General features: G+C 34.1%; 1 protein-coding gene across 1 annotated transcript; it reads left to right on the top strand.

Annotated features, from left to right (window-relative positions):
• The first annotated feature begins 1082 nt into the window (after nt 1–1082).
• NUP37 (nucleoporin 37) lies at nt 1083–24261 on the top strand. The gene is made up of 9 exons (XM_026840950.1): nt 1083–1309; nt 3369–3493; nt 4465–4537; nt 10520–10614; nt 19910–20000; nt 21830–22011; nt 22543–22593; nt 22963–23056; nt 23905–24261. Exons 1-9 carry the CDS (start codon nt 1154–1156, stop codon nt 24016–24018), a joined length of 981 nt encoding a protein of 326 aa, XP_026696751.1. The 5' UTR covers nt 1083–1153; the 3' UTR covers nt 24019–24261.

Raw genomic sequence — 24261 nt, 5'->3', positions numbered from 1 at the left:
GGGGACGTGACGGCTACACGCAGGATTCAGTTGCCCGAATTGTGTTTGCTAAAATAACGAAGCTAATAGCATTCTTGGTATTTTCAGTTAAAGCTAGTCTGGTAGCCTCTGTTCGTGGGGAGCCTTAAAGAAAAAAAAACTATGGCTAGGGTTAAAATTTGCATTTGGCCTTAAGGAGCATAGCTATACAAGTTATATGGTTATGGGATTTATGTTAATGTGGTGGTTTGTCCTCTTAATTAATAAATAAGCTTTGCCGTTATGGAGAGCTGCTTTGCATCTCCGTGATGCCCATATCAAACCTGGGTGGCTCCAAATCTAAATATTCAGTCATGGATGTGAGATCTTCAGATCACTAACACAGCAAAATCTGTTAAAGGCTTGAAATTTAAAGCTGTTTTTCCATGTGCTGTGTAATTAAAGGTCTGATTTCCCAAAAAGTTAATCCTTTTGGATTAAAAAAAACCCTAAACTAGTGTCAAATCTGTACTGGGACTAAAAGGAGTTGTGTATCTTGGCCTTTTGTGTTCTAGCACCCTGATTTCTTGAAAATTAGTTGAATAGCGTACAAGTTCTTTGGTACAGAGAGGTATAGGCACTCCGTCCGCCGTTGAGGTGACTTAAGTCATGAAACCATGTTTAAGTATGCATGATGGTATTCTAATTTACAGTTTTGCAGCCTTGATTAACTTTGCTTTTAGTTAGATGCATACAGTCTTTAAAGAAGTACACAGGTAAAGAGAATTTAAAGGTAGTAATATGATTTCTTGTAATTTGGCTGAAAATGTAAAAATTCTGTATGTGACTTTGGTGCTTACAGTTACTTAATTTCTTGTCTTGGAGTTGGGTTGCCAACAGTAGCACAAAATCTGCAGTTATTGCTGAAGTCTGTAGAGACAGTTTTGAATGGTTGTTAGTGAGGTTAGTTGATCTTTTGATGAAACTAAAAGTTGCATCTAAAAATAATGATCTTAAGTGCAGCTTTTGATATGATGTTACGGGAAATTTTAATTTGTTGTGCCATAAATATCTTTTATATTTTATTTCATGCAAATGAGTAATGCATCCTTTTTAAAACTTTATATGTAGGAATGTTGATTTTCATCCTGGAGAAGACATCACTTCTGTGATACCTTGACTTAGTCCACTGAAAATGAAGCAGGATTCTGCTAGAAACACTACTTACACTGTGGACTGTGAAGATTATGTGCATGTGGTAAAATTCAATCCGTTTGATAGTGGAGATGCATGTTCCCTCATTGCGTATGGTGGCAATAATTATGTTGTTATTGGGACATGCAGGTTTCAGGTTAGTTTCTGTTATTGTTGATTTTGTTAGTTGCTTCCTGAAACTTAGTCTGGGATATTTGCTTAAAAAAAAAAAAATATATATATATATATATATACATGCAGATGTAAATTACCCTTCTGCTGCTATAAAGTTCCTTTTGAATAGAATCATAGAATGGTTTGAGTTGTAAGGCATCTTTAAAGATCATGTAGTTCCAATCCCCTGCCATGGGCAGGGACACCTTCCACTAGCCTGGGTTGCCCAAAGCCCCATCCAACCTGGCCTTGAACACTGCCGGGGAGGGGGCAGCCACAGCTTCTCTGGGCAACCTCTTCCCTCTTTCAGTTTAAAACCATTACCCTTTGTCCTATCACCGTGCTCCTTAAAGAAACTACAAAAAACCCAGAAATACTCTACTGAAAGAGTAATCCCATTTTGGTATCTCTTCCTAGTGTTGGTGACTGCTACCCAAGAACTTAAGCACATAACTTTAGAAATATGTGACAACATTTGCTGTATGTTGTTCTTTACCTTCACAAGATAATTGGCTCCTTTTTTGCACAGTTATCTTTTGTTCTATGTACAGTTGATATTTAGATTAAATTGCCTTCTAAAGCTTTCAGCTAGACTGCAAAACAGCAAAGATTACAAGTACTTTAAAATTTACAACTACAGTGTCTGTTAATTTTATACTTTTTTTTTTTTTTTTTAAGAAAGGACAGTATAAATAACTAATTTTGGGGGGTTTGCTTTCCCAGTTGTTTTTATTGGATCTCTCTCACAGACTGTTAGAAACAGTAATATATGTTTTCTTACCTTTAAATTATTTAGTCATCATATTATGAAAGTTTTTAAAATGTAAAATACTGTGTGCTGTATACTTTTAGACTGTATGAGATTTTTTTTTTTTTGCCTAGATGCTTGAAAATCAATAGGAGACAGCTGTTATCTTTGGAATCTGTTTTTAAGCTTTTTTTCTTTAACTCACTTCTCTATTATACAGTATTATTTTTGTACTTTATCTAATATGAATAACAGCATACCTGGTCTTTTTATTGTTCCTCAAAGTCTTACTGTTGGAAATTCTCTGAAAAGCACCTAGTGCTAACCACAAAAACCTACTGCCATCTATATTGCCCTGTAATCTTGTTTCTAGTGTAGGTCTTGAAAAGAAACTAATTAGAATTTTGACAACCACTGGTACAAGGTAGTTTTTCTATAATTTTCATATCCTTCATTCCACATATGGAATCAGTGAGTATTTTAAAGTAGGGGAAGAAAATGCTGTTCTTTCTCCTTTCTTTAATAAGCACTGAAAAACTGGATAATTTCATTCTGCCTCAGCTAGGTTCTTCCTAGCTTCCACATATTCAGAGGGCATACAGAGAGGTTCTTCACCTTAAAGAAGAATTGTGATCTAGAGGGAGTTTTGTAGAAATATCCTTTGAGATTCTCCATTAGATATTTTGAAAACTTTAGGTTTTTTTAGAGGTCAGCTGATTGACTGACTCTACAACCCCAACTCGTTTCATCTTTCCTGCCATCCAGTTTGCTCACCAGTGGGAAGAATAGACAAGTTAGTAATTTTGGTCATGTTAGATGACAGAGGTTACCTTTCTAACTCCTGCTGTTTGAAGAATGTTGTTCTGGAAGTGCTAGCATTTTTCCATGGTGTAAAAACAATTTGGAGAGAAGATAGCTGAAATGACTGCTTGCTTTTGTTCCCATTGTTTCTTCTTGCCGTGTGTACTTACCTACCATGCTGTTACAAGTGGCTTTAGTTCTGTCTGTGAGGACAGTACTTGTGCCAAGAACGGGCTCACCAACTTTGTAACTCATTTTTGTGCACTACGTTGGCCTCTGGCTTGAGACTGCAATCGTTTAATCTATTTTTAAGTACTTAGATATTTCAACTTTATGCTTTCTTTGTGTTCCAGGTTTTTACTTTGAGGGTGTTACAATCTAAAAAGATCACAGAAACATGTAATTTTGAAAGCCTTTCAATTTCATATCAGTCTGAATTGTTAGAAGTTAGCAAGGTGGTGTTCTGCATTAGCTAACTACAATGTTTCTATAGGAGGAGGATGCAGAAGTGGAAGGCATGCAATATAAGGCACTAAGAACATTCCATCATGGAATCAGAGTTGATGCCATAGCATGGAGTCCAGAAACTAGACTTGATGCTTTACCTCCCCAGATAAGGTATTTATAATAAATTAGTACAATAAATCCTTGCCTCTTACCTGGTTTTGCTTATTCCATAATATTGGACTAATTTTAAAGCTTATGGGTGAAATCTAACTCTTTAGAAATCACTTACAAAGTTTCTGAACACTTCAGTAGAACAATATTTTCATTCTTAGAGTCATTCTTTTTTTGTGTGTGGGTTTGTTTTTTTCTGTTCTACTTCTTGTGCCCTTTCCCCCTCGCCCCAGCGAAGTAGCAGTAAATAATTTTTTCCTTATTCATTATTTTAATGGACCTAAATTATAGCTTGTTCTTTTTTGTACATCTATGAAGAAGAAATTCTTTTAAGAACTTTACTAAGGATAAAACTCTTGCAATAACCTGCTTTCTAAAGCTATTTGTAATGGTCTGCATAGTATAGGCTTTGTTTAGGAGTAGGTCAGATGCTATTTATGAGACACATTGATTTGGGAAGATAGTTAACTATTAAATATGCACTTAAGAATTAAAATGTTCCCCGTAGCTTGAAAGCTTCTTCAAAATTATGATAGTTGCTTACTGCTACATTTTTGTATGGTCTTGTTTAAAATGTTAGAAATTGGTTTATGAATTTATGCTTTGGTATTTTAAAACACTGAGTGTGTTTGTGCTCTGCCACTTAACTTCTTTCCAAGGAAAGTTTCAGTGGCAGTTGTGAGAGATATTTCAGGTAATAGTTGATTCAGATTTAGCTTTGTAAAATATTTTGTGTTTCTTTCCATGAAAAAGTATTCTTGTCACTTGATACACACTATTTTACAGATCAGTTTCAATTATTCTGCTTGTTGCCAAAGCAAAAAAGTTGAGATAGAAGCTTTTGGGTTTTTTCAAAATCTGAATTTTCATTGCATGTCACTTTCCAGGTTTAAACTGAAGGGAAACTGATAAAAAGTCAACTATTGCAGTGTTAATTGACTGAGGGGCTTTTCTTTGTCTGTTGATTGTAGGTTTTGTACTGCAGCTTCTGACAGGAAGTTGAGGCTATTTACTTCAGACCTGCAGGACAAGAATGAATTTAAGGTAAGGGCAACTAAACTGATTTTATAAAAATTTAGTCTTTAGTGAAGTCTAATCTTTAACTTCCCTTCTGCCCCATTTTGCTTAATGTACTGTGTGAGATAGAGCACTGAACTGTGACAGATTCTTTTTCTAGGGAAAATCATGGTATTGTGTATACCTTTCTGTCTTTAAAGAGGGAATAATTATCAGCTATTTGATCTTTTGATTTAAAAGTGTTTATGTAACAATTTAACCAAATTGAAGAAAAGCAAGTAGAGGCTTATGGATCATCTAAAATATAAACAGTGTCCTACAGGTGAATTTCAAGTACCATGTTTGATGAGGTTCCTTTCTATAGAAACCTGTAAAATTTTATGAGGTATAGGTTATTGGACTTCTCTATAAGAAAAGCAAATTTAGTAATTTCTCTTTCATGGGGAACTGGAAGTTGCAATTCAACTCTTTCAAACAGTAGAGAATTTAAAGAAAGAATATTGAATTTAGTACATAACTGCAGGCAGGTACACTAAACATGCCCATAGGCTGTCACTTGTTTATTTCTAAGATAAAAACAAAGGAAATGTCTACTTGAAATACAATTCCATTTCCCCTTCTTTCAGTGTAGATGGTAGTGTTCTTAAGCCAGCGATATAAAAGAAGCCAGATCTAAACACTGTCTTCACTTTATAAGCTTGGTTTTATAAGATTGGTTTTTTGGAGATATCTTTTGTTTGCAAGACATGTCAACTCATGTGTCACTTGGATATGTACATATTCTTCAAAATTCTGCCATTGAAACAATGTCCCAGGCCAAGTACTAATATTTATTAGGTGTTTGTGCTAACCAGTTTGAATTTGTTTTGCTGAGGTCTCACCCAGAATAAGCAAGGCTAATAATATTAAAAAAAAATCAGGGCAGAGGGTTCCTTCTTTTTTAGTGCTTTGGAATATGATAATACATCTTTTGGTGAGAGTTGTGTATTGAGTCTAAAGAAAATAATAGACTTTCCATTGTGGTTTGATAATTTGTATTAGTAAGACATATTTGTTGTACAGAAACTAAGTGAATCGCAGATGTCACCTATGTGGCCATACTGGTAATGGAATGGATGGCATAAGTAAAGCTGGATGTTACTAAAAACAACATCTTTTCTTTAAAGAAAATACTTTTTATGTTACTTCATACATGACATACCCTTAATTTCCTTCTTTCATGTTTTGTCATCTTATATGGATTTGTCACGCAAGCAGTGGTGTGTATAACTGACAGTTACAATCAACTTGGGTGGCACTTCTAAAAGTTCCTAATGCTATTTGCTTGTGAGTTGACGTTTGTCACCTTGTATTAAAGTTATTTATTTATATAGTATCTGCCAGTTTTATGATACTGCAGCCACCAGTGTAACCTCACAGTGAAGTTGTGAATTAAATCTTTTAACTTTTTAGAAGAATGTAGTTACGTATTAATTAATGTATGTCTACTACAATTTGAGAAATTTCTAGAACTGTTTGTAAGACTACAAAAGAAAGAGAATGGATGAAATCTTTAATAAGTGTAGATGATGGATGGTGAATAAGTGAAAATAATCAGACATATTGTTGAACCTGGCTCTACAGGCTCTATTCAGCTAAATTCATCATCTAAATTATAATTTCTTATTTAATTTGGATTAACAAGGCATTTGATGTACTGTCCGCTAAAATCAATGAGAAATTTCTTGACTTCAGTGGACACTGGTTCAAGCCATGGATGAGTGATTTTTCCAAATCTTTAATAAATATGAAAGCTGCTAATTCTTTTTATTGGGGGTTAACTAATGATGAACGGTTTTATGTGTTTTTGCCAAAAACTGAATGTGACAGCTGTGATAGTTCATAAGTTTCCTACCTCTTCCTGTCCTACATCATCTTGTCCTTAGCCAAAAGTACTGTTCTATACCTTCCAGAGTAGACTTCATGTCTACACCAGCCTTCAGACTCTCCACATTGAGGTGGATTGCAGCTGAGATTTAACACTAGGAATTACCAGTAGAATCTGCCATTTTGCTCATTAGGAACTAATTGCTTCCAGAGAAATAATCAGTATTATAACTTCACACAAACACACCTTTGATAATTCATTAATTTAGACTTTTAACATACAAGTTCAAATAGGCAAGTTTATTCTAATGAAGAATTCTAGTAAGCTGATTATTACTGAATTAGAATGAGATTACAAACAACACTTTTAAAATAACAGCAATTTTGAATATACCCAATTAGATGATTAATTTCTAGCTTATTATCAGTGCATGTTGTCTATTACAACCAGGGAAGCAAAGGGGGCAACTCAGTGGCACAGTCTGCTGAGTGCTGTTTTTTCAGAATAGAATTTCTGTGATGAGTTATTGTTTTCCCAGTTCTGACAAGGCTTTTTTTCTGGTATCTGACCAACACAGATGACACTTTAAAACATGCATTTCTAATTTAGGGGAATTTATTACACAGTAGCTTTGACTGGATGCCTAGAAATAAATTTGAAATGCCACATTTACATTTCCATTAAGATAGCAATTATTTTTCATACAAAAAGTTTAGTTGGAGAACTGATTCATCTACCCTTAGGACTTATTTCTACACAAAATGCTCTGACAAGCAGTTACAAACTTCTGCAAAAGTGTGTTCATTGCATAACACACCAGAATAATTTTTTATGATAGGTAGTGAGTATACAGACCACAGAGCATTAATACAACAGGTATTGGACATTAGAATGTGGTATTTAGGGTGAACAGCCACAGCTCTAAGTACTAGAAACATAGAAGTTATTTTGCCCCAGAAGGAAACAAGCAATTACAGCATCTTAATTATTCAACTCCAGTTGCTGTGAATAAGGTCCTCCAGTGTCCAGTGTAGACAGAAGGATTAAAGAATTTGATTTTTGTCAGCTGAAGATATCATGGATGCTTATTCATTTTTGACACTACAGAAGACTAAAGATTGTTTGGTGCTTATGCAATACAAATGAGAAGTGTTGGATTGAATTTAACAGTAAAGCTATTAGCTTTGTTTATTCCATGACTGGAATTAACAGTCTAAGAACTTTATTATAGATGTACTGAGACTGAGGAAAAAGTAAAAATTCATACTGTAACTGGGTCAGGCTTGGTCTCATATTAAATATAATCAGAAAACAGCTAAAAATACATATTTTTACCTAATAGTGAGGAACTTGTTAGTGAAGGGAAGAATGTAAACTAGTGTGTTTATATGGGTAAAAATGTTGTCTTTGAGGCTATCATCTGGGGATTTTTAACAAAAAGTGTGGAAAATACTTTGGGTAATCATCTTCTTATACCTGTATGATCATTGTATTTTATAATTATTGTCAAGAAAAAAGCAACACCTAACTGATTTAAAGTATTTTCAAAATCTCAGATGTTCACAAATACTCAGTGATCTATGCTGAGCTGGCTTTCAGTAGTTTGATACAGTGGTTTCTTAGTAACAGTAAGCTGATACCTCAGAAAAGCTCTTTAATAAACCTGAGGTTGAACTCACAATGAACACATGGAAGACTTTGATCCATTTTATGGTGCACACTTTACACATGGGATTTTCAGTAGAGGTACAAAATGTGCAAAACTGAAGCAACTATGTGATTACAGTCAAAATGTAATCTCTGAACATTTTGTCTTTTATAGTAAACAATTAGTATGTGTTGCTTCTGGAGGGACAGACAGAGTAATCTTACTCAGTTTTCCCAGTGGAAAAACTGTCTTGATGTAATTATCAACAGGGAACTTGAAGCATACTGAGTTTTCCATTACTTTGTCAACACAACTAATCCAAAATTTATGGGTTGGATCAAGCCCAGAACAACAAACAAAAGGTAAAATATGACTGATGGATCTTTGTGAAATCTTTTTCTTCTTTTGAGGTTTTGATTTGGAAATGAATTGTGGCTTCCTTCTCCTGCTTCAAACTTGGTTTAATAAAAAGCATATTTCATCAGAACTGTGGAAGTAAAATAAGGCAGGATATTTGAATTCAAAATGCTGAAAATTTTCAAAAGACTTGGCATTTCTGTCTAAATAGTTTAGCATCATCTTATGATGTATTAATTCTAATATAATTCACTAGGTTTCAATTTTTTGCAATAGCTCATAATTTTATTAAGTTGGCTGCTGAAAACGTTTCTGTATTGAATTGATGAGGCATTCATAAAATTTTTAGAGAGGGGGATTTAGTTATTGTGCATGCTTGAGAGATTTTTTTTTTTTTCAGTTCTGTATTTCGTCCTCAGAATAGCTACAGTTGGAGAACAGATAGTGTGTTTTCCTTTCAGAAAACTGTGGAAATGGTTGTTTTCATTTGACCTTGTTTTCCTCTGCAATCTCCATGTCATGCTATTATCCAGAGGATATTTTTGTCTCCTTTTTATGATACCTTGCTGGGCAAAACAAGAGCAGCTATGCCTTGAGACTTAAATCAGTGGGAGTGAAGAGGATGAAACAGGAACAGATACAACATCTACATATGGACATTTGTCTGACTTAAAATTTTAAGTGAGATTTCTGTCGAAAAGACCATAGATGTGGTTAATGAGAGAAAATATGTGTAAATCCTCAGATGGAGCAAACTGGTGTCTTAACTAGCTACAGATTTTCTAATGAGACCAGAGATGATTTGCTCATACCTAGCCCCCATGTGAATTAATTTGAATGTACTTCAAACTTTGAATTGATGCTAAATGACATGAATTTTGCATGCTTGTTTAATGATAAATGTGTGTAAGTTCTTTAACTTAGGTTTTTGTGGATACTGTAAACCTCAAAAGATTACTGATGTCTGCAGATAAGTACAAAACACTTAGTGGAATTGAGGAAAAAAAGGTGTCTTGATATTATGGCCAAGATAGCTGAAAAGCCTTCAAAATACATAAAAATTATCTAACTTTTTAATTTTACTAAAACTGGGATTTTGCTTTTATTCAGAAAAGCTATGCTCTTAAATTGGTTTTTGTTACAGGTAAATTATTCTCAGTACTTCAAAATAAAAATGATTAAGAAGCTTCAGGTGAGAACAGTTACACAGTAACAAGGTTTCCTTTGAGATGACATTGTACTTTCTGATACAACCGTAAATGTTTGCCTCTGAGTGACAGTTCACATGTAGGTTCACACAACCAGTGCTTGTATCCTATTATTTGAGAATGGATGATCTATTAATTCACAGTAACAGAAGAGTGTGCACTATACCCCATTTTCTTTTCTCTTCAGCACAACAGCATGTAAAGCAGAGAGCACAAAGCACTGTGTCTGTTCTCAAATGCTTAATAGAAATTGGGCTTAATTGCTAAGGTGTGGTGCGGCTTGCTTGGTTTTGCTTGTTCCTCATTTTTGGTTTCCTTAGTCTTTAGCATGCATTATCTTCTGTTTCATCTTTCACTGAGAGTTTTTTTTCACTGCCTTTCTAAAGGTATCCCTTTGGTCTGCCATCTTTAGTTGTGTTTGGAAAAGGGCATATACTGGACAGGTGGCTGATTTATTGCTCCATCAGGCAAACACCTCTTGCTGCTTGCAAGAACCCCTAGTAAAAGCTACTATTCAGAGATGAGTTACTTAGCAGTAATCAGAGTTCTTTAAGATATGTAGATCATGCACACATTCACTTCCTGTTTGTTCTCTTTCTGAGATTTATTATCTTCTACCTTCAACATGCAGTGGTTGAAACTAGGATAAAAAAGTTTTGATTCACGCATCTCTGTCAAACAAAAGTATCAAGCTGACCTCTGTGGTAACTACAAGGAATAGTGGGGGGTCTTTTCACCTGCAGTATGAGTCTACTCATGAATTTTAAAGAACTCCAGTTACCGATAATTTTTTTTTTTTTACCTTCCATGCAAACTTATATCTTTATCTTAACACTTGTACATCTTTCCTTTAGTGAGTCTGATAAATATATTGTGGACTGATGGAAGTCAGCTCAAAAGTAAAAGGTGTCTTGTTTTCTGTTTAACAGACATTTGATGGCCACTCAGATTACATTAATGATCTGGTATTTGCTCCCAAAGAAGGTCAAGAAGTTGCAAGTGTAAGTGATGATCACACCTGCAGGTATGCATGTTGTTCAAAATATTATTGAAATAGTAGTGTTTGACTTTTTCTGTGTATGTTTTATATGCTTGCTTAAATAAATAAACGTACATTTATTTATTTTTAGTGGGCCTTCACATCCCACTAACAAGACAACAGGTGGACTAGTCTTGTTATCTAGGTTGTGACTGTGGGTTGGTTTTTTTCAAAGCAACATTTTGAAGTAAATAGATACAATGTGAAGAAAGCTGTTCTGTCTTGGAATAACCTACACTATAATTTCCCTTGCTGGGCCAGATATAAAAGGCATGAGAATAGGAGAGAGAAGACATGCATAGTTCAGCACTGAACTGTACAGACTGTCTATCCATTAATCATCAGATGAGTCAAGTTTAAAACCAGTACATGTATGTGAACTTGTCCACTTACCCAAATTTATTAGCCTTACTAGGAGGTGGGATTACATAGCCTAAGGACAGTACCATACTAATACAGTGGTACTGACAGCTCATAATACCATGATTATAGCTGCTTCGAACCCGTAGATTTAGTTATTTTTAACTGTAAGTAAAAGGGAAACATAGCTAAATACTTAGGAAAATGCTGGTTAAGGTTTTGTAGTATGGGAGCCTTTCCTCTTTGAAAGGTCCCTCATCCTCCTCTTCTAGTAGCACACAAGAATCAATAGAGCTGCTATTCTTATCCCCATGCAGCTCACAGTTGGAGAGATCAGGAGGGCAACTATGCAGGCTTTGCAAGTCATTGCAGTAGCAGCAAGAGACTTGAGAAAGCATCATCTTTGACTTTTCTTTCTAATAGCTCTGATAATTCAAAATTTGTCTCAGTTAAGGAACTGTTTTAGATTTTTCCCTGACTATGTATTTGCTCTTTGAAGTTACCACCGAATCAATTCCTATATAAATGACCATATAGTACTTGGGGGGTGGGAGGAAAGTCATTTTTCAGTTAAGCCATTTTCTACCTGCTAAAAGAGAAGGAAAAAGCCAGAATGATTACTCTGTGTATGAGATTTTGTAAAGGGTAGATCATCAACTGGTGTAAATCACAGTTTAGTAGCTTTAGTTGACCTATTCTGTCCTACATAAATAGAAATTCTAAAAGGCCTGTGATTTTAGCACCCCAACAGAACTCAGAAATACTACTTTGACCAGCAGGCAGATTTTCCATAGACGCCCTGTTCATGTTCCTGACAAAATCATTAGGAATGAATAGCAGAAATATATGACTTACTCATAGCTTGTTCTGATTTATTTCCTATCCTTGATTTCTTCATTAAATCTAAACTAATGGGGCTTATTCAGCAAAGAGCTGTTTGAATGTGTGGCCTTTTTTTGTTTATTTTATGAAATGCTCAGTGTTTCTGGGATGAAAAAACTGTTTTAAAACCAGTAGTCTATTGATACTAAATTAAAAGGAAATTATATAATTAATACATAGTATCAAGATTTAAACTTAGTAATTCTGAAAGACATTTTATGCAGTAAACCATGAAGTCTTTGGTTAAAAGCCATGGGAAATAAGTAGGATTTTTTTTGGCTACTCGAGTTCTTATTTTTTTCCATTCATGCATGTGGAGCATGAAGACTTTTTTTATTGAATTTAAAGGTTACACTTTCAAAACTAATGGAAAATGCATTCCTTGGGACTTACCAAAATCATTCCTTACTTACTGTGTAATTTGCTTCAGCAGTAATGTAAGAACAGGAATAATTCTGTCTGCACTGAGTTTCTATCCTGAAATTGTTCTCGGGATACATCTGTTAATACCTTTGGAATAAAGTTCTAGAACAATTAGTATAAGAACATGAAATTTTGAGTGTTTGGGTATTGTGTGGTTAGAGTTCCACTTTTAAGTCTTAATAAAAATGTCTCAGTATGTACGGAATATATACAAACATGTCTAGATCTTCCCTGGTTTTCACTCAGTAGTATGTTTAGCAGAGACCTTTAAGGAACTCAGATTTTCAGTTTTCATGCACTAAACAATCTCGCCACAAGCTGCTGCAACTGTGACATCTCAGAGCTGGGCTCAGTCATTTTGGCTGGAAGACAGACAGTGTCAGATCCTTGTTATATTCAGTGTTCTTACATTTAAATTGCTGCGATGTAGTTCAGGAATTTTTGTGGTTTCTTGCATGTAGTCTTTGTTGGCCTTGTTGGTCTCATGATACAAGACTTCTTATCAGCTGTGAAGTGGAAGTGAATTAAAAATACTCTTATGTAAAAAATAATTGCAGTAGCCATCTACGTTATGTAGTTGTGAATAAAAGTGTTATGTGCGTTCATAGATAATTGGAGAGGTATTGGTATGTAAATATGCTGTACACTTTAATATCTTGTCTTTCCATGCATTGAGAACCTCAAAACTAATACAACCTTAAAAAGAATTGCTTTTCGGAGAGAAAGACACCTTTGGAAGACTCTTAAATCCCGCAATGTTGCAGTTACTCACAATTGTATTTATATTAAAGATCAAAATTCCTGTACCTAAAAATCACAGCTGCAAAGTTGATAAAAAACTCAAATCCTGAATCCTAAATATTTTATATTACTTGCTTCATTTTGTCCCAAGAACGGCTATGTTCCAAGATGGATGAAGCTCTTCATAAGCATGTAGTGAATTTATATCTTTGGCAGGATATTGTCATTTTTAAATTTTGCTGTATTTCACTTTTTTATGCATTTCATAATTGCTTTACTATCTTAAAAGAGAGAAAAATAAAATAAAATTATTTTTTAAGTCTGGAAAATTCTAAAAATGGTAAAAGACTGGCAGAGAAAATAGCTAAAATAACTACTGTTAAACAAAATTGTGACAGTTTTAACTGAGTGTTAACATTGATTACAACTGAAGTAAAAATAAATAAAAGTAAATATCTTGTGTATACATTAAAATATCAGATTTAGGATATTTATACATTTCTGCTGACAGTCAAGATTGGTCATGGCAGAAAAGTAAATTACCTCTTGGATTTAATCTAATTGTTTTCCTTCAAATCTAGTTGTTTTTTCTTCATGATCTACCTTTCATATCTCAGTTTCAAAATTCTGTATAACATTTATGTGTACTTAGTTTGCTTGTCCATTTCTTGGTATCAGAAGAGCATGCTTAATGAATCAGAAAAAATCTTTTATGATAGCTTTAAGGAATATTTCATTTAATTTCTTAAAGTTATAATACATCCTACACTTAATGCAAATGTTCAAAAAAGTGTATAAATATGTGCATCCCACTTCACTAATGAGAACTGTGTGCGCAACTCCCTGTGCTTTGGAAACACAGTATAGGAGGCTGCAGGCATTCAGATGTACAAATCATTTGTTCTGATACTTAACAAAACATCTGCAAAAAGAACGTAGGAAATGTCTGGAAAACAGCACAAGCTTGACATACACCCCTTTACTGTTGGTAGTTTTTTGATACTATCTGATGTTTCTTGAATTATTTCATGGAAAATATCATCATGAGAATTAACTTCTGTCTGTTAAAAGGTTAATTCAATCTGATTGTTAACTACCTCATGCTTCATCCTCATGGACAATTACTGACAGCGTCAGGCCCTTAATAATGGCAGCACAGCAATTTCTTATGGTCATCAAGTGCCTGATTGGCTTGTATTTTAAAAAGCTGAAAAAGACTCATCCCTCTCTCCCTCCCTGTCTCATTATTTGTAGAACTACATCAACTTAACCTCTTTTTGTGTAATAGAAAAACAATGTACAGTTGACTTATCTTCAACTTCATTTCTCAATGTATTTGGGTTTTGATTCCTGAGTTCTGCTTTTACTTATGCCATAGCTCATGTTGCTTCATAGAGAAGGGCTTTATGAACTTATTTATCAGTTACTGTCAAATTCAGCCTTCTCTGCTGTACACACCACAAATGCCAGTCTACCAGGTTAGTTTTGCTTCCTGGACAGATTCCAGGGAAAGGTTTGATATCACTGGAAACTAAAACTAGAATCTCAAAATCTATTGCAGTATTTTATCTGGTTTTAGGAGTTTTTAATCTGTCGTGTATTTGTTTATGTGGTACTCTTAGTTATTCTGTGAGGTCTTTCTCTAGACATACAGGAAAGCCTGTATGGATTTTTTTGTCTTGTGTTCTTTAATGCATTGCCAGCACTTGTTGCACTTAAGTCTTACCTTGTTAATTCAATAAAAATTTCAGTCTTTGGCTATGTTGAAAAGGTGTCATTTTCACTTATTCCAGTCTCCAAAGTTATATTTTATTTTAATCTTCCCATTGCTATTGCACTTCATTATGGGTTTTTGCCAAAATTTTTAAAAAGTTATCTTATTTCATGTTGTTCTATTTTCATCTGTGTGATAGAATTCCCCAGCGTCTCTTCAGATAAGTAATGTCATACCAAAATACTTACCCTTTCTGAGGTATGCTGATTGCAATTATCAAGCTAGTTCTGCATTATAATTTATGACAATAAAGGAGAGTCTTGGATTATTTTTAAGAGTCCAGTCTCTGACTTTGCACACTTTTTCTATACGTCCTTGTATGTCCCCCAAATATAGTCTTACACAATTTCTGTTACACTTTACAGCCACAGTGCAAGCATTAACCAACAACTTCTGTTGTACTTCACATCACTATGTGAGTATTAACTGGTCTCCTGTTACAGAATCCAGTCAGCTAAAAAAAAAAAAAAAAAAAAAAAAAAAAAAAATCAGCTTTCCAAATCAAATGTTTGGAACGTTGTTTCAGTCTGGTCTTAAGTGTGAATGAATAAGCCTTTAGTTAGGAAGTCTTCAAAATATGTGGATGAAATGATAGCTATTTCCTGTGTGATATGTTATGACTTATGTTAAGCATCACATAGTCCTAGAATGTAGTCTAGCCTATAAATTGTTTTAAATAGAAATCATTGCATTAGATTTGTTTAGCAGCTACCTTGCATTTTAGGAAGCCATTGGCAGAATTATAGTTGAGTTTCTCAGTAACAGCCATGCCACAGAAGTATTTAGTTCTACATCTACATTAGAAGCAATGAGCTGATAACTCTTAACAGCTAATTTTTCTTTGGTCTCTGGCTTTGCTTTAGATAACTTTAAGGGTATTTTAGTAGTAGTAGTAGTAGAAGTAGTGTGTATTTCTTGGACTTACTTCTGAGCGTGCATGTTCTGAAATGCATATTAGGGAAGAACAGTCAGTTGAGATGCTTGAGATAATACCTGTGCAGTTCCACTGCGTCTCCCACTTCTACCAACCTTGCAGAGGATAATCAGAATTACATCCCACAGTTACCAGTGAAAAATAGATCAATGCTTGCATATCCAAGTAGATATTACAAGAAGCTAGAGGTAACATGGATTTTAATGTCAAAATCTGAAAGATTCTAATTATTAATTCTTTAATAACATTGACATTTCCTTTGAGCACCAAAAGAAAATAGCGAACGTGGGTCAACTTTCTGAAATAGTATTTACACGTTTACTGGATGAAAAGGCTTTTATTTCATGGATCAGAAAGAAGTGAAGGACATGCTCTACAGGCACAAATTTAGGAACCTGTATGCTGAGTCAGGAGATGGTTTAAGATGGCTGTGCCTGGTGAACTAGTGCTAGGCAGTAGAGATCAATTTCCCCTTTCTCCTCATGCAACCACTTTTGTGGCTTGTTTCACAGAGTGTGCTGAATAGGGAGTTCTGCTGTCTAATTCTGATACAGATTCTGCAGCAGTGAACTGATAGTTGGACAGTGCATTACCTGATTTCTAAAAACTTAAATTCTTTGTTAGTAAAATAAAATAAATTACTAGAAATTATCTTGAATATTGCACCTTGATGTTCTTGTGAACAGCTAGATGGAATTTCTACAGTTCTACTTCAGGCTACTGTTCTTTCATGTCCTGCCCAGTATCCTCTTCAGCTCTCTGATAACCACTTCCTCATGGAGTTGACAGAAGACCTGAGACAAGGCCAATGTTGGTTGTATTCTCCACAGTGTTAACTAATCTCTGCACTTCCATTTTCCTTTTCTGAGATCTTCCTCTCCTCACTCCTTATGCTCAATGAGGAACAACTTTGGTCTTTACCTTTGTTGTGTGATATCTGTAAAAGGAATCTGTCCTTCTCTATAGTGCTCCAGACATTTCGGGGTGATAGGATATGCCTCACACATGGACTATGCCTGATGGAGATATAAAGAAACATTGGCAGGGGGTATGTAAGTTAGATATTATTAAAAAAACAACAAAATCACAACAAAAAACCCAAGAACAAGCTGAGCATTTTTAAGAGTAGGTCAGAGAGTAGTTAGTGAGTTATAGTTCAAGTTATCGTGTTTTGTGGCTGGGAATGGTATCAGATGTCGAGGTTTTTCTAGCCCCTATACCACTCATTAAAATTGGTGGCAATTTTATGTTGAAAGAATTACCTTTTTTACTTCCATCTTGTGGGGATCTGAGAAATGCCTGAAGGTAGTACTATGGTTTTTACCTTTGCAAATGAAGGTTTTTATTCAGTTTGCATTTGGTTTTACTCTCTAGTTACAATTACTCAGAATTCAGAAAGTTAGCATATAAAATAAGGGTAATCTGTGTTGCCACAAGACAGGTTTTAAGATGTTCTGATGAATACTTTGCCAACTTTAATAAAAGTCCATTGTGTGATTAAAATTACTGCATATATGCAGCGTGTCATTATCCATATTGATGTATACAACATACAGTAGTTGTTCCACTGTAATTTGAATATCTTCATACTTTGAGATAACTGCAGTTGTCGTTTGTTTAATCATAGGATGCAACTGACAAAAGAAGTGTACTAATATCTCAAGAATTTTCTTTAATGGCATTTACAACTATCTGTATTTTGTGTTAGTTTAAATTTTTTGAGCACCATATATAATTTCTCAGTCCTTAGTTACTTAAAAAATAATGAATTTACTGAGCAGATTACATACTATATACTATTCAAACCTTGGCCCTTCTTTCAACTGTGGTCATTCAAACTTTCCTCCTTTACATTTATTGTGGAAGCTTTCTTAAATATAAAAAACCCATCACAAGCCCAGTAACAAGTCTATACAACAGTGGTTGGTGGGGGGAGGAGGAGAAGTAAGAGGGTGACACATTGCAGGGTTACAAATAATAAGGATATTTGGAGAAAAGTAGACACTAGTTTGCTCTGGTATAAAATCATGGTAATATTAGTAAAATTTCAAGGGCTTTGAATGGGAGACAAAATGCTCAGTCTTTTTGGATTGATTTACATGATAGGAATGTGGACAAAACTAGAGGGGTTTTAGAGCATCTGTAGCTGATTTGGTTATGATTACTGAGTAATTGAGTAACTGAAATTCAGTTTGGCTAAATTTTTGGTCTTTGCACATTTTTTACTTGGGTTAGTCACAAAGAAATATTGAAAAGAGTTAATTGAACACATATGTAATTGTAAACTTCCATACCAGCATGGATCTGTTTTGATATGTATTGCCTGGTTTGTTGGGTTTTTTTCTCCAAAACTAAATGATACCATTTTTGTTACCAAGAAAGAAGAAAATATAAGAGGGGCATTTATCCTTTTTTTTCCCCCTCTCCTGTACAGTTTGTTACTGACAATCTTACCATTCTTACAGAGTAAGAGATACAAGTTTGGATTTTATAAATAACAAAAATAGGGAGGTAGAAAGCATAAATTCTGTCTCAACACCTAATAACCTCACTCACTTCAGGGAAGGAAACATGATGGCATGCTCCTTTGGCCAAAATGATTCACCGTCTTCTGTTATATCATAATTTTCTCCCTGCACAGTAAATACACATGGAAAGTGTTGATTTGACTTGGACAAATCTACAAGGCAAAATTTTTGGCAGTAGAAGAAAGTATTGTATGTTTCTAAATTACCTAATCAAGTAGATATTTCATTTTTTAAAGAGTTGTCAGGTTTTTGTTTTGACTTTTTTTAATAAGGACACTGATTCTTCAAGATTAGAGACCCTGTGTTTTCTACAGGGAGAACAAATATTTGATCTTTTGTGGTTTGGCATAAGAAAATAACATTGTTCATTAAATATATTTTCTTTATTCCCATATATTTTGTCTAGACTTATGATGTATTATTTAAGAGTTTTTTTGAAATATCTTAAATATAAGGCTCTAAGCACCCTGGTGAGATATAAACTGAAAAAGTCTGGAGGAAGTCAGCAAAAATCCTCTAGAATAAACAATAATAATACGTAGCCACTTATCTAACTCAAAAGACTGTACAGAACAGTACTTTAAAAAATGGCCATTTCTAAGCTTTTGCATGTCAGGGAGGAAGGGTATATGTGTATGTTTCAGTGTGCAAACGCATATAAATATTATGAAGCCTTGTGGTTCAGACTAATGTTCACAGCTGTGATGTTTTTGTCCTACAACTGAGCTACTGATTTTGTAGGAAAAGAGGCAGTTGACCAGTGGCTGTGAGGTAAAAGAGTCTCAGGTTTGATTTTGTTGCATTTTATAAACTAAGTAGCTTCATGACTCGTTAACACACATATCAGTTGCATCCAAAGAAAACTTACTCATCACATAACCTAGTTTTGCTGTTTCAGCATATGCTTTGCTGTCAATCCATATTGACTAAATATTGTTGATTTTTAAAATATTTTTTTAACTACATTTTAAATATGTACCATAGGTGCTTCTAAAGGAAAAGATTAAACTGGCACATGTGATTTATTTGTTGAAAGCTTGCCATGATCCTTTGTGAGCTAGTGTTACCTCTGCTATAGATCCTTTTGTTTGCCTTAGCTTCACTTTTAGCTTCACTTTTGGTGTCTCATATTTCCATTACTCAATCTTGTCTTACCAGGAAAAAATGGAAATTCATTTATTAGACAAGCAAAGTACTTTAGTGCATGGTCTTATCATTTACATAGTAATGTGGATGATTTAAGTTGCTCGGTATTTCACTCTAGGTTGCTTGTATCAGCTAGATCAACACTGGCTCTCCTACTTTGTATTGTCTCACTGTTATTTATGGTATAGTATAAAGGCTGTAGTGTTGACTTTTGAATAAATTGAACTAGATTTCATATTTAGACAACTAGTCAAATTATTTGGATATTGTCCTTCTAAGCAGAGGCTCTGCCTGGTTCATCAATTTTAAAATACATTATCTTCAGCACTGACTGTTTTTACTGACTTCTTGAAGTGATAAAGCATGAACACTATTTTATATGTTCACTTCCTTTGTGAATGTATTGAGGCACTGGAAGTTAATGTATATGCAATCAAATGACAATAAACAGTTTAATACTTTGCTTTTTTTTTTTTTTTTTTTTTCCTTTAGGGTCTGGGATTTGGAAGGAAATGAGAAGGCCCATTTCGTTTTACGTTCTCCTGGAATGAGTGTTTGCTGGCATCCTGAGGAGGCTTTTAAGGTTGTGTTTTCCAGCTCTTCACCCTCACCACCTTTAAAAAAACAGGAGGGTGGACTTATCTAAACTATGAATGTTCGATGCTGTAGTAAGATTGAAGTTTGGGGAGCTAGTGTACATTGTAACTGGATATTGGTTGGATCTGCTAATGTGAAGTTGCTGTAAATGAATTCTCATTCCCATTCTCGTAATTTTACCCTCAGTCACTCACTCCTCCCATCAGAAATACGCCTTCTTGATTACGTACATCAGTTGTTGATAACTATTCTGCTGATTGCATGTTAACTTAAAGTTACCAGAGAAAAGTTCACGTTTTTATCAGTCATGATAACACGGTTGACCAATAACACAGACTTTATAAGGCATGACAAGTTTTGAAAAGTATCTGTTTGAAGTTAGCAGGGGACTTTTTTGTTACTGCTCTTGCTTTGAATATATGAAGTATCTGCTGAAAATTCAAACCAAATCAATAAACTGTGATTTTATATTATCTGTTTATTGTACTGGGGAGGATTAATCAGGTGATATATTCAGCTTCATTAATGGTCTAGTCCTTGCAATCTTGGATTTATTATTCCTGTTGTGCCAATCAATAAATGCCTTAAGCAGCTACAAATAGTTGTTCAGACTACCACAAAACACACACTTAAACCAGAGAAAAGCAGTCAAATAAGGTATCAAAATATTTACATAGCAATAGGGAAGAAAAATCTCTATTCTCATCATGCTTTCCACCAATTATCAATATCTGGTCCTTACTAAGAAAACTAGGAAAACCATTGGTTGAAGTGGTATCACAATTCAATATGTTTGCTACTGGGCAGCTTTGTTAGCACAACAAAATTGCTAGATTTGCCAAATACTGCAGTATTACACCAATTGTACATATTAGTTTTTCTTTGACCCTTATCAAAGAGTAGACAAAGGATTTTTTGTTTGTTTGTTTTAAGAAAAACCCCTTCAAAAAGTTAGTAAAACTTGACAGATGATGTTTGCTCAAAAACTTATTGCGGGTCAAAATGCTTACTGCACCATGTCCTTTGCTTTGCAGAACAGCATGTTTTGGTGACAGCTCTCTTTTTCCAAACAAATTTGGATGTTATTGGGAGTACTGTATTTAACGCTTCTTAGCCTTCTTTAATTATTGTTCATGACTACCTCAGAACCATTGTCTCTTCATGGAGAAAATCTCTTTCATCATTTAATCAGGAAACTTTCTACAGTACTTAATAAACACCTGCTTGATATATCACTTTAATGGAAAAAGTGTAGATAAAATCTATTGCAAAGTGTTATAGGATAAAGTACGCTGTTATATAAAATCAGTAAATGTGAATCCAGTTTCTACAGTTACACTGATTAATACTGTTGTTTCCTTGTACAGCACTATGTCAGTCGGTTCTTTGTACTCAGAACAGGAACTTCTTTATTTTAAAAGAGTAACTTCTTGCTTTACAACTCTAAAAGCACAGGGTAATGGTGGTTTAAAACTGGTGCTTCTAAGCACCAAAATTATATATATATTATATATCAAAAGATATATATATATATGGATATAGATATAAATGTATATGGATATATTTAGAGAGAAAGATATATCTTAAGATATATAGAAATAAAATTATGTCATCCTTTTGTATAATAATGTGACAGTAGTATAGATTAAAGTGCTTTTTACTTATTGGTGGAATAGTGTTCAGGAGAATGTTTTCTGGTACAAAGTGAAAAATTGTATCTTTTAATGTTTGCTTGAAAGCATGATGTAGAGTAGGAAAGATACTAAGATGCATTACATGCTAAGTTTACAATGTTCTCTTGATTTCTCTTAACAGCTGATGGTAGCGGAGAAGAATGGAACAATACGATTCTATGATCTAATTACGCAGCAGGCCATTCTATCCCTAGAGTGTGAACAAACACCACTGATGTCAGCAGACTGGTGTTTAAAAAATACTCTTAAAATTGGAGCAGTTGCTGGAAGTGATTGGCTAATCTGGGACATCACTCGCTCCAGGTATTTGTATACACTGTGAGATAGGTTTCTTTATTCTCCTCTTAAGCAGTACATGAAAAGATGTGGCTACTTTGCTAATATAGCAATTAAATACGCAGTGTATTATATCACCTCTTCAGTAAATAAATGAACATTCATTAGGATTTATGACGTCAATCTAGATCATTCCCTGGTATTCTTTGTTTCATCTTTATCAATATTTATCTGCTAAAAATTACATTGTATTTTTGTCTATTTGAGACAGCATCTCACTACTGTTTACCTCTCACTATAAGTTTTATGTGTTTGTTAAAATTTCATTCTAAGTCACAAATAGATAATTATTGAACCATAATAAACTGGGTAAGTGCTTCAGGCTTCCTACTCCAAATTGATATATAAGCTGCAGTAACACTCTGGTTTTTCCTCAGCTTCTTGACAGAGAATAGACAACATGTCCCCTTCACTGTTTAAATGATACATGCTTTTGGTACTTAGAGTATGAGCTATAGCTGCTTGTGGAACAGTTTTTAACCTGAATGTCTGTTTTAGTTACCCACAGGATAAAAGACCTGTCCACATTGATCGAGCCAGATTATTCAGGTATAAATGTTGTCTCTGTTCTGTGCTTTTTTGTATCTTGCATATGTATATGCAAGCAGTTGTGAGTTTAGGGACCCAGTTGTGTCTCACTTAAATAATTTTTAGGGGGACCTGGTCTATAAAGCTTGTGAAATTTGTGATTGACCTACATTTACTATATATCTGTAACGTCCGCATGATTTTTTTCTGTTTTACAATGACATGCATATGGGGCTGTGGGTGGTGAATCATTTACAAGCCATTTCTCTCAATTTCTCTGGTGTCGGTGGACTGACAGCTTCACACAGTTAACCATGAGGCAGATAACCACATGTGCACTTCTGATAGTCTCACAGGGATATTTGAAAAGCACATTGATTTTATTCATAGGTGGTCCCAAGTGAATGAAAATCTGTTTGCAACCACTGGATATCCAGGAAAGACAACTACTCAGCTTCTTGTTCACCATTTAGGACATCCCCAGGTAAATTTTTGAGTTCAGATTTTAACTGGGATTACATCTATTCTCTTCAAATCATGACCATAAATAGTTAAAAACTACAATTGAAAACTAGCCCAAACCATCCAGAAATGCTGTTTGGTCTACCTATTTTATTTTGTTTTGTGTCATCCATGCTGAGGAAAACAAAAAATCACACAACCTGCTATTTTAAAAGCTGCTTGATCTATATGTCACATTTTGCTTTGCTTTATCAGTGCTAAGGGGAAGAAAAACTCATTTAACCTGTTATTTAATAAATTTATTTAATAAATTTTCATATTTCTAGTTCTAAAGAGACTAAAAACAACTGGTTGTGTATTTTACAGGTTTGAACTAATTATATTTTAAATCATTAATGAAAATATATCCAGAGACAATGAATGTAAAGCATAGGAACTATTTTTTGTTTTGCTGGAGTTATTATGCATTTATTATCTCCAAACATACCAGTAGTGAGTATGCTTAAGTAACAGGAAGTAATTTCATTTAAGAAATGTTTCTGAGTTTGAAAGTATGCCTATAATAAGTTATGTTAATGATAATGAAAATAGTTGAAACATTTTGTTATCATGGAATAATTTGCTGTATCTTACTTAAATGTAGTAAGAAGCTGCTGGAACTAAGTAGTAGATAATCAGATTTTTCAGTTGGATTTCTGTTGTGTTTTAACTATTTGTTAAGGAGTACTAAATCTGTGGTGTTTATTTGTCTGTGCAACTTGGTATATGTGAAATATATACATGTGATACATATAGGGATGATTTGTATGGTAAGTTTTACTGATAGTTCTCTTTTTTTTTTCTTTTTTTTTCTTTTTTTTTTTTTTTAAGCCCATTCTTACTGGCACTGCAGCTGTAGGATCTGGTTTGACATGGCATAGAACTCTTCCATTATGTGCAGTCGGAGGAGATCATAAAATTTTCTTCTGGGTAACTGAAATGTAAAATAAGCATTTACCTTCAATATGAAACTTTACAGCATAATTTTCTTTTTTTAGCGAAACGAAGGAATTTACTCTTTGTACTGGTATTTATTCATTTGGAGAACATAAGAAAGGAACAAGTAGAATATGAAACATTCATGTTTGTTTAGCTTTCAAATACAGAAGCTTTTGTAAAAACAGTTATCATACATCTGATACTTGGTTGCTTCCCTTAAAATAAAATATACACTTTTTTAACATGGTA

This window comes from Athene cunicularia (assembly GCF_003259725.1).
Source record: "Athene cunicularia isolate RWA chromosome 1 unlocalized genomic scaffold, athCun1 chr1_part2, whole genome shotgun sequence".
Classification (NCBI taxonomy): Eukaryota; Metazoa; Chordata; class Aves; order Strigiformes; family Strigidae; genus Athene; species Athene cunicularia.
Note: the sequence above shows the minus strand (reverse complement) of the source record. Positions and strands in the feature narration are given on the sequence as shown.